The 12,531-nt window shown below is 28.6% G+C and overlaps 1 protein-coding gene across 4 annotated transcripts in view; it reads right to left on the reverse strand.

Annotated features, from left to right (window-relative positions):
• The window catches only part of LOC107452769 (sodium- and chloride-dependent glycine transporter 2), a 45,815-nt gene extending 33,284 nt beyond the window's left edge, over nt 1–12,531 (reverse strand). For 3 of the 4 annotated variants that reach the window (XM_043039177.2, XM_043039176.2, XM_071180125.1), the window contains exon 1: nt 12,412–12,531. In XM_043039177.2, the coding sequence (XP_042895111.1) occupies nt 12,412–12,426 (15 nt within the window). In that variant the 5' untranslated portion in view covers nt 12,427–12,531. The remainder of the gene's footprint in view (nt 1–12,411) is intronic. The other variant, XM_071180124.1, reaches the window with a different exon arrangement.

The following is a 12,531-nucleotide window of genomic DNA, read 5'->3' on the forward strand; positions in this document are numbered from 1 at the left end:
TCTCTATTTTAGTATTTTGTCGAAAGCGCTTTTTTTCACGAATTTATACATTACGAATTTATTTGACGATTTTTGATTTATATTACGAATTATACTATAGCACATTTCTAATAGGTTTAACGAATTACATGTCATTTATTTGAATTCAAATTTATTTTAATGACTTAGTATTTACTAAAAAGATGTTTAAAAGAAGAAAAAAAAGTTTTTATATGGATTTGAATGATTGTTTTGAATTCTTAGAATTTTGTGTATTTGCAATGTACCTAAGTTAGTAGCGAGCTTGGTTTGCGAAGCAAACTATATAAGATTGCGTAGCAATTTTCGGGGGTTGGCGAGCGTTAGCGAGCAGGGGGCGCAACCCACTAGTATATATTATATATATATTCCTTTGTTATTTTTTCAAATAAAAACTTGTTTCCTAATTCCTAAGTGGCCCTTTATTTGTTTACTATCAATTTTTTTGACACACTGAAATTTTGCTGATAGGAAAAGTCTTGAAATTTCGAAAAGATTCATCGGATATATGATTAAATATTTGTATTTATTTGTATTTATCTTTATTGTTGAATTATATCACAAATAAATGCTTTTATTTTTGTTTATCGACCTTGAAAAATCCCCATTCTCGAACATAGGCAAACAGAACGATATAGGTGTTATCTATATAAGTCATCGTCTTGCACAACTGAAATTTTTTGTCAAGTACTATTGAGTACTAAAGTGCAAAATTGACAATGAAATAATATTTTTTATGTTCTCCCATTAATAAGCTTTTTATAAAATTATGTCCACTTTTCTGGCAGCTCTGTGATTAAACNGTACTAAATTTAAAAAGTAACGAAGTACAAGTAAAAGTACGTACTTTTTACTTGTACCGGCGGTACAAGTAACGAAAGTAAGAGTACTGCCATGTATGAAAGGAACACAGTATCAGAAACAGTATCAAAAAGTTCTTAGAGAAACTTTTAACAAATAAAATGAAAATTATACACAGAAATTTACTTCGATTGTTTATTGTAGAATGCCTGTAATAAATGTTGATACCAGTAAGCAGTCTGTTTTAAAAACTACTCAGAAGAATTTCAGAAAAATTGTGCATTGAGACAGTGATATGATGACAATTTTACACAAAATTCCAAAATACAGTCCTAGATCACAAAACAGTCATTCCCAACGCTTAAAGGGACATTCTTAGTAAATAGAAATATTTGTATTTCAATGAGAAACTGACAGACGAATTTTTTGCCGACGCAAATATTCCCCGAATAGCGATTCTCTGCAATGGGCGTTTTATTGCAAGACTCATCACATAATGTAAGGCATTGGCATAGCATACCATAAATGTAACATTTCCCACATACGACTAAGCATAAGATTTCACGCTTCCAGATGGTAGTAAACAATTGTGGCTTTCATAGTTGGCACGCTTATTAATAGGCACCTTAACCCCTTAACGATCGGTTAATTTTCAAGAAAACGGTCATAAAAGTGCCTATTTTTTACGCTTTTGTATTTGTATTACGTATTTGATTAGTGCTGCAACTAGTTTAAAATAAACTAACTATCTACAATTACCTTAAAAATATCCTGGTATTGTCATCAAGTGTATAAAATGAGAAATAAAATATTTTCCGGACAAAAGAAATGAATTAGTTTTATTCTTATTGGCGCATTACTACTGAACACTCCATCCCGTCAATATCACGGGAGCGAGAAATAGAGGGCGAAATCTCACCCCGTCATTTTCACGGGAGCGAGAAGGAAATTATTTAATCTAGCATTTCATTAATTGTTGTTTTGTCTGTTCTCTATAAAACCATAATAAACCCCCTAGTAGTGGTTTTTATAACTATTATAAGTTTTTAGTAGTTTATTAAATCGTTTTCTAATTCTCACGAACTTTTTCTCCGTAATTTTTGAATCAAACTTTTGAATCAAAACATCAATTTTAATTATAGACATCCTGTACACGGAGTCCCAAAATCTTCACCTTTATTACATATTTTCAAATTCCTTGTCGGAACGACATTAAAATGGATGCAAATATGTGGTGATAAATTTAATTTTCCGGCGGGAAAAAATATGTTTCGAAATCTGATGAACTGATCGTATCAAATGTTCTGGAATGTATCAAAACCAATTTTGTAGAAAACATCAAAACCATTTTTACTGCCTTGTGACATTTCTGTGTTTTTACTGATCGCACATCAATTCCTTTTTTTTAGTGTGTTTTAGTGTGTGTGTTTGTGCTGAGAAGGAAATTATTTAATCTAGCATTTCATTAATTGTTGTTTTGTCTGTTCTCTATAAAACCATAATAAACCACCTAGTAGTGGTTTTTATAACTATTATAAGTTTTCAGTAGTTTATTAAATCGTTTTCTAATTTTCACGAACTTTTTCTCCGTAATTTTTGAATCAAACTTTTGAATCAAAACATCAATTTTAATTATAGACATCCTGTATACGGAGTCCCAAAATCTTCACCTTTATTACATATTTTCAAATTCCTTGTCGGAACGACATTAAAATGGATGCAAATATGTGGTGATAAATTTAATTTTCCGGCGGGAAAAAATATGTTTCGAAATCTGATGAACTGTTCGTATCAAATGTTCTGGAATGTATCAAAACCAATTTTGTAGAAAACATCAAAACCATTTTTACTGCCTTGTGACATTTCTGTGTTTTTACTGATCGCACATCAATTCCTTTTTTTTTTTAGTGTGTTTTAGTGTGTGTGTTTGTGCTGAATTCCGTCTTCCTTGTTAATAACTCGCCAAATCCTAAAAAGTTTTTTTCACCGCTTAAATAATACTTTGCGTCTCCTGATGTGCAAATGTTATTCATTTTATTTTTGATAAGAAATTCTTGAAATATCAATTAATCCTTTGAGGCAGAATTTTCATTAAACATATTTTTTACATTTTTTTCATTATTTTTAATTAATTTAGATCAAAATAAGCAAAAAATATTATGATTAGCATTTTAATAGTTTATGGTTATGAAATACTCTGGTGTCTTTTTTCTACGTTAAAAGTAAAATCTTCCAAACACGGCTCACTTCTAAAACAATTATCTAAAAAATAATTTAAACAATCTAAACAATAATTTAAACGATAAAACAAACTATTACACTAATTTTTAAAATTAAAAAGTATCAAAATATAGGTTTTTTTGTAAGTAGAATGTCATAAAAAAATTTATAGAAGGTACACCGTTGTCCCTTCTGTGTCAAAGGGTGAAATGCGATGAATACACAATATGCTGTGTTTCATTGTAGTTTCTTCCCTAGACCTTGATAATATTTTGTCTACACGATATTCCACCTTTAGAATATTTTGAAAGCGAGATAGTTTGCTCATGCAATTCTACCCCAAAATAAGGCACACACGTTCAAAAATGCGATATTTTTTTCGAAAAAAAAAGTTAAAGGACAGGTAAATGGATCAAAGTGTCTGCGAGCACCCAAAACTTCAGAATAACAAAATCAAGTTTAAAAAAAGGGTTTTAAATTGCTGAAATTATTTTTTAATATGGAATTCTCATTATGTAGTTTAACATACCTGAATTCTAATTACAGTTAAATTTTTTTGTAAGAGTAATTTATTAATTTAGATAGCCACATTTTAATATTTGCTTATATTAGTTAAATATTATTAGTATTTTTTTGCAATTTAAATTAAAATTTTATGTTAGAAAGAAGAAGAAAAAGTCATTGCTTAAAAAGCTTGGGACCGATATTTCTGCACTTAAAGCTATTTCAAAACTTTAAAATAAATCAATTTAAGTATCTAAATTTAAATTAATTATGAAGGAACAAATTGTATGCAAAAAATCAGTTATTTCGATTTGTAACTGAGATTGACAACCAAGGCTCGTAAGAGTTTCATTACTTGTTTCGATTGATAATTGCACCAGTTACGCTTGATTTACTAACAAGGTTAAACGTTTTTTTAATCACATTTGTCTTGTTATGGAAGGAATAAAACATGTTTAAAGGCTTTAGATGTAAATGTATTTGAAAAAGATTAGCTGTAAGCCTACTTTTTTCAACTTCTCGAAATTTCAAGCAATATTTCCAATTTATAAAACGTATTAATTACTAATGTTCGACATTTAACTTCCATATTAACATTGCATTTCAGTATCTTTAATTGGTAAAGAAACGAATTTACTGGGAATTTTTCGATAAAATATTTTTTTAAGTAAAGGATTTTTATTTTTTCGGTAGTTTTGAAATTCGAAGTTTATTTTTAACTTATAAAGGGCAAACGAGTTTTTTTTTTCCATTTGTTTCATATTTGACCATTTAGACTGATAAGCTTCTACATTTAATATTTAAAACAGCAGCACAGTGTTAAAAAAAGTGGATGTCCTGCATAACTTTCGATCTAATGATTGGATTTTCACGTTAAGACTCAACGCTTCAAGGGCTGGAAATTAAGCATGTTGCATTAATTAGTGCAGATGATACTTTAAATTTTGAAATTAGGCATTAAGCTCACTTTCTCTGAATAACATCTTCACTACTGAAGTATAAGGGAATATATCAAAAAATAAATATTTTACTGTCCTGAATTTCTATTTTACTGTCGTAAGATAAACAAAATATGAATTGTACTGCCAGGGGGCTAATAATTTTATGTACACAAATGTGGACCTCAGGTCTTAACTAAGTAAAATAATATAAATATTATAATTGTTAAATTGCACCTAAAGTAGGAGCAAGCATGCATATTATTATATTACGGTCTATTTAAATACAATTATGAGCAGGTTTAATAGTTATTTAAAGGAAAGAAATTTAGACGGAAAAAAAATCATCAAAATATGGCGGTTATACTTTATTTTACAGCGGTCGACCCAATTTTAAGTTTACGACTACTAATGTTAGTACTACCAAACTCCACAGCTTTGTAATTCTAAGCCATATCCAGAAGCCAAGGGAGCTCCTGAATAAACTGTAGGGAGAAATTTGCCTTAGAGGACGCTTTGATGGAACTAACCCATACTTGCCTAACATGTAAAGAAAAACCTCAAAAACCTCCCACGGTTAGCCTGACAGCAGAGGGACCCTAACCCATGTTACGGCCACTGAGGATATTTTACGTCAGCACTTTGGTTGGTGTGATCCGCTTGCGGAATTCGTATCGACCAGCCATCGAAGGGATTTGAACCCGGGTCAATTCCTCGGCGAGTGAGCGCTCTATCCCCTGAGCCACCACTGCTCTAAATATGGTCAATTTGGGAAACAGGGTCCCAATAGTTTGGCCAGAAGAAAAAATTAAAAATTGAATATATATATTGTACATAAAAAGTTTTTTTATATAATTTTCTTGAATAAAAAAGGGCACTTTTAGGATCGGTTTCTTGAAAATAATAAGATCGCTAAGAGGTTAATTTAATTATAAGTAAGTAATTGTTAATTAAATTAATTGCATTTATCACAACAATGAAATTCATAAAGTAATAAAATGATTTTACCACCATTTATGCGATATTGAACCCTGCAAGTAAAAGTGCTATACATGATGCCATACATATGGAGCGGCTTATATGGTGGCATTGGTCCATTTAGGGTTAAAGATTTACAGAATATTTGTCGCCGTCGCTAAGAGAATTCACAACAGTAATGAACACGCAATATTTTATATTGCATGTTTAAGTATACATTTCTTTTTGAAAAATTGAAATTTTTTATTCACGTCACGATTTTTTTCTGGCGATTTTTTTCTGGCTCAAAGTTTCAATTTTTCATAATTAATATATTAAATTTGAGCATGTATGATTGATGTTTGCGTTTTTATATGAAGGAACAATGGCATATTATTGAATTCGATGCGTATTTGGTTCTTACTTTAAACTATATACGGAATTAAAGTTACTATGAATTCCCACTCAACAATGATTTACGTGCAAAGTAGTGATTTTCTAAGAAAAAGAAACAATGGTAAAAATATTCAAAAATTAACCTTGAAAACAATAATTGCACTACGACATATATCTTATATTCCATTTTTAAAAGATAAAACATTTACCTTCAAATAAGTAAACACGAAATCATTCTGAAAGAATTTTACAAACAATTATTCACAGGAATAATTCTTAAAAAAAAAATTTCCCGTATTATATAGACATAATTTTAAAAAAAATTATTTCCCATATTATACAGACATAATTTTAAAAAAATTATTTCCCATATTATACAGACATAATTTAAAAAATATTATTTCCCATATTTTACAGACATAATTTTAAAAAAAATTATTTCCCATGTTATACAGACATATTTTTAAAAAAAAAATATTTCTCATGTTATACAAACATAATTTTAAAAAAAATTATTTCGCATATTAATAATATCATAATAGAATCAATGCAATATCATAATTTGATTTGGTATTATATCAATACAATATCATAATCTATTCATAGAAATCGTTGCCTTTTTATAACTTTTTAAGAAGTAGGTCATTTTAAATGTAAATTTTTACTTTATAAAAACTGAACCAAATCTTATCTATTCTAATTGAGGAAGAAATCAAATTTTCCCGTTGTTTGAAAGATAATTAGCTTTAAAATAATGTATAAGTTTGTATAACTCAAACACTGTTCGAACATTATTAAACTAAATTATTAATAATTATTCAAATTTAATGTTTACATGAAATTATCTTTGGATTAATTAATTTTATAACATTTGCAAAGATATTTTTATTCTTTTCAATAGCATTAAATGCAAAAAAGGAAATTTAACATCACAAAAATGCTAATTTGTATGACTTATCTTAAGCGATTACGGATTATTAATTGCATTGATATCTTTGCTCTTTCGAGTAAGATCTAATAACAAAATCACATCTTAGCTTTTTCGAATAAGATCCAATAACAAATTTAGATATTTGCTCTCTCAAGTAAGATCTAATAACAATTTCAGATCTTTGCTCGTCTTCAAACCTTGGAAACATGCTTTCAATAATTGTCAAAAGATATGATATATTTTTTGTAAGAGAATGTTGACAACACAATGCTTATTATAAGAAATATTATTACTTGCATTTTCTGAGAAATAAGACAATCGTAAAATAAATGAAAACGTGGATGCAAGTAAAATACTCTAAATAAAAAAAGCACTTTTTGTTTAAAAGAAATGAATCCTAATTTCATATTTCAACGTAATTATTCTTTATTTAAACAAAAATATAGCACATTTAAAAGTAAGCAAATTATCTTATAGAAAAAAAAGAGAAAGTAAATTATAAAAAATTGTTAGAGAATTATTTTATTGTTAAATCTTGCCTTAATATGGTTCACCATAAATTTTATCAAGTGAAATACAATAGATGATTATTTTTAAGTATTAAAATTTTAGTTGGCATATATAAAATAAAAATGTTTCTCCAGCGTTGTGTAATTTTATAGCGTTTTGTGTTTAATTCATAATATTAATAAAGCTTTATACTTCTTAATGCATTTTTAATACTTTGTATAATAATTTTTTTTATTGCTTAGTACAATATTTAAATTGTTTAATACTCTGTACTGAAAAGTTACGGGCATTAAAAGATGAATTGTAGTGAATAAAACAGAATTAAAATTTCTGTTATGCTGCCTGTATTTAATTCTTAGTAATAATATGCATTGTATTATTTTTACAAAAGAATAAAAAGTTATTAATCAGTTTTGTAATTAATTGTAATTGTTTTTTGTTGCGTTAATTAATTTTATAGTGCTTAGTATTTATTGTTTTTAATGATGCTTGGGCTAGCCAAGCCCTTGCGAATTAAGGCAGAAAGGAGCACCTTTCGTTTGACAAGAACGCACCGCAAGGGTGAAAGTGCAACATAACTAGAACCCCCGAATAGATGGCAGAAACACTCAGGGAGAGCGCAACCAGAAACAGTCCTCTCATACGAGAGGCCACTTGCACAATTTAGACGTAGATCTGAAGGGAAGGGAAATTTTTTTCAGATCCCTGTACCCAAGATACTGCTGCTTAGTATATAATATTTAGCACTTTATATTATTCGTAACATTTTTCAAGACTAAATTAAAAGGTATTAAACGTCTTTCTGGCACAAATAAAATGTATCATTACCTAATTCTATAGTGATTTTTGTATTCAATCTATTATATTCCTATTGTTTTGCACTGTTTAAAAATATTTTTAATTCTTTGTGTATCTACATTATACATGTAAAATAAATAAAATGTCATAACAATTCTTGCTTTCTCAATGAAATCTGGTAGCTTATGATTACAAGTAGCAGAATTCTTTTTATCTTTATTATTATACCATCTTTATAATTCTTATCTTTATAGCTTGTAATTGATGCCATCATAAACCGACACATCTGTCACACAGTAAATTGACTGGATTTGCAAGTTCACAAATATTTACAAGCATTATTTGTAAACGCATTATGAGTTTTTTTTTTTAGTGCTTTCTCCCTTAAATTATTTTTTAGTAGTGAGAAAACTTTTTTTTTTTGACTTATTGTTGGACGAAAATTGCATCAAATTACCCACGTGAAGTGAATTAAATTTTTGTTAGCAATCACAAATCTTATACTTGTTAGTTATCATTTCAGAATTATTTTTTCCGACTGGTTTAAAAAAAAAATTTTTTTCAATTATTATAGTTATTGTATATTTTCTTAAAAAAGCTTAATATTATTTTTATTATCATTAGAAGTTTTCTTTTATACAGTAATTTAGTTTTTAAACATAAAAATCCGAAAAAATTAACTGAATAATATCAAGAAATCTATTTACGTAAAAAATTCATTTGCATCAAAAATTATAAAGGTGGAAAAAGCAGACATACTTCGAGCACTCAAGCATAGACTAACATTCTCAGGACTCACTAGAAGTGAATGAGAAAAACAAAAAATTTTTAGAAAAAAAGTGTAAAGCTGCTAATAAATAAAGCTGCATTACCAAACTAGAGTCCCGCAGTCAACTGATCGTAAAGACGTGGTTCCCAGTAGAACAAGCATCACTGTCTGCGGTCAGTAAGCGGGTGGGTGACGACTTTGATCAGCCTGCGTAGAGACCGAAGGTGCGCGGTATCGGTCCTCGTTAAACTATTCTACCGTAAAGTGCTTGATAATCTATAATATACGCTTTAAGAATTTTTGTCGAAAATAAAAATTAAAGCATACTGAAGATTTCTAAATAATATTTAGGAAAAACAAAAACTTTATCGAAATCTAACGAATCACTACTGAAGAAAATGAGACTGAAAACATGAAAAACTTTTAAATTGCTTGAAAAAAATATATAGAAATGAAGGCGATCATTGTGACCGAACCCTCAATAAGTTTCATCAAACCGGCACATTGCTTTTGATATTTTTCATGCTACTTTCCTCGTTGGTGATTCGACAGATTTCGACAGCAGTTTTGTTTCTTTTTACTTGAATATTGATTCCTTTACCTTAGCATGCATACTGTTTTTATTACATTTTTGTCTAGAATTCTAAAGATATGCATTAAGAACTATGCTTACGGAACTAACTGTACGATGAAACTTGAAATACTGGATAAAAAAACAAAGTAAAGAGTTCCCTGAACATCCAGTATGATCCCATATGATCAAGAAGAAGGTTTATGTATTACAATTTCATGACCAGCTCTTAGTTATGGCAATGTAGTCAGCAATGCGCACAGGCCACCATTACTTCCCAGGCAAGCTGGTAACCATTGATCTGAAGCTGGTTGGACTTCTTATCCGCCACTGGGGATCGAACTCTAGTTCTTCACCATGTAGGTTCAATGTCGTAATCAATAAACCATCGCAGCTCAATACAAGATGTTTTGGTTATTTGTACTTATTTTTGCTTTTTAAATATTTTTTACACTGCAAACATTATCAAAAATTTTTAGACCTTTTTCTTACATATATCGCAGTTTATTTTCTCAAAAAATAAATAAATAAAAAGTGCTGCTGTTTGAGGTGCTTTTAACGTGGCATTTTGTTTTGCAGCGCAAAAACTATGAGATTTAAAAACTTGAAGTTACGAAGGTATGTGAAAAAATAAACACAAGGAAAAAGATAGGCGTTCAATAATTAGATAGTGAATTATTAACTGTTAAACTTATAGTAAAAGACACCTTGCGAGTTGCTTTGTGCTCCCTTCCCAATAATGCCAATAAAAATTTAAAGAACTGAACGGGCCATTTTGTTTCTGGAATACAGCACGAGTTTTTCTCGTTTTGAAATTCAATTTGTTCGATTATTGTAGCAAAATTTATTGATCACTTCCGAGATTTTTATTTTATAAGCTCGTGCTTGAGTTGATGTTGAACGGAACAAAGAATAAAATTTAAGAAAGAGAAAGTTTGTGTTTTGCCAGATATAAATCACAAATATTTATATAAAATTTTTTAAAAGCATAAAAGAAAGAAGAACATTTAAGAGAAAGTGAAAATCATCTCTTATAATGGTGTAGGTCTCGTCGGCGAGTGAAATTGCTTTTCATTCTTCGTATTGAATCATACGCTCTGTATTGCTTAGTTTAAAAAAAATTTCCAATTATAGTTGATTTTTTTCATACCATCTTTTTTTCTCGTTGTGATTAACAAATTAACAAAATGTTGCATAAAATTATATTTTTATGTATTTTAATAACAAAATGCTCTTTATTTTTATAGAAAATGTCAAAAAACTATCCAACTGTACATTAAATAACAGATATATAATATTTGAAATTAATATCTATTTAGTAAGAGTATTATATTTTTCTAGAATTCGGTGAAAATTTTAATCGAATATAAATCGGAACATTTCAGCAACCGATTCCGCAGCTCTGATCGACATGTTGTCTTATTTCTGTTTCCTATTTTCCACTTGACTTATTTCTACTTTCATCGCTATTTTTCATATTCATTATAATTTAATAAGAAACTGAAATTTATTTTATTTTCTAGCACAGGGATGGGCCACAGGGATGGGCAAACTTTTTTGGTCGAGAGCCAAAAATCGAGAAAAAAAATGTTTGGTGGGACTAATAAAACTTTCAAAATTTTTAAAAAAAAAAAGCGATATACAAGTTTTAATTTAAATATTTTGTGAGATGAATGAAATTGCGATTTCGTTTTTAAAAGTTCCTTATATTAAGGTTCGAAGTGAGATGTGCCTATTTTACGGAACAAGGCTAAATGCTTTTCTGTTAGTCCACTTCTGAAATGATTCTTTCTAAGGTTCAAAGTTGAAAACTCTTGTTCACATATATAAGATTAAGCAAACATAGAGCTGATTTTCTGGGCATGAAATATTAAATTTTGGAAACTAGCTTTTGGTAATGATTTGTAAAATTTTGGCATATTTAGAAACAACTGCTTCAGATGATTGTTAGATTGTCCGCTCGTTGGATCTTAAAATGCGTAGTCTGCCAAATGTGAAGTACATTTTACCTATATTAGATTCCTCGAGAAAGACAAACGCTAGTTAGAGCCAATCTAAGACTATTCTATGGAGAACTTCTGCTTTCAACATTTTACCAATTGAAGCTGTCTGTGCTAACTATTTCCATCAATTTATGTTTTGTAGAACAAAAATAGAGAAAGTAAAAAGGTCATCAGTACTTTGTTAAAAAAGGAAAAACAGAAATAATTTTAAATAGTTGACAAGAAAATGGATGTATATTGTTTATGTATATTGCCACTGATCGGCAAATTAAAATTATGTCCGGCGGGCCGGATAAAACCTTCCGGCGGGCCACAGTTGGCCCGCGGGCCGTAGTTTGCCCATCCCTGTTCTAGCATTAGGTCACATAACAATTAAATAAGAACAAAATGAAAATTTGTCTAAAATACCCTACCTAAAATACACTAATCGTTATAAAATTTTCGAAACGTATTTATAAAAATACCAAGCGTATTTTTATAAATACGTTTGGTAATTTTCGCAATTTTAATTTTTATATTTTTATTATCCCATTAATAAAAAATTAAATAGCAAAAAAAACGCATTTTTTCGAAATGAATTTTATATATAAGCTAAAAAATTTACGTTACGTTCTGCAGCTTCCGGTACAGTTTTCTCAAAGTATTTTAAAGCGTTTTAATTTTTTATTATAATTATATCTATTACTTTTAATGAAAAAATATATATAATTTCAAAAATGTCTAAAACTATTACATTATTAAAAATGAACGAATACAAGCAAAATTAAAAATTAAATATCTACCCTGCTTAAAATTAATTAAAGAAATATTTAACTATGAAATGTCAATAAATTTTATTTTAAAGTATTTAGTTTGAAAAATATTTGAAACTGTATCATTTTATTTTAATAAATTGGATAAGTGTTAAAATACTATCAATTAAATAAAAACTAGAAAAACAGATAGAAGCATTAAATATTTTAAAAATAAAAACAAACAAACGAAATTAATTTTACCTCATCAGTGGCCATTATTTTCAACTAAACAGTAGTAGGTTATTTTCTTCTTTATTATTATCATTTCATTTCAGCGAAATTCGATAAACCACATCAAAAATCGTCAAGGTATGAATTGAA

This window comes from Parasteatoda tepidariorum, chromosome 4 (genome assembly GCF_043381705.1).
Source record: "Parasteatoda tepidariorum isolate YZ-2023 chromosome 4, CAS_Ptep_4.0, whole genome shotgun sequence".
Taxonomy (NCBI): Eukaryota; Metazoa; Arthropoda; class Arachnida; order Araneae; family Theridiidae; genus Parasteatoda; species Parasteatoda tepidariorum.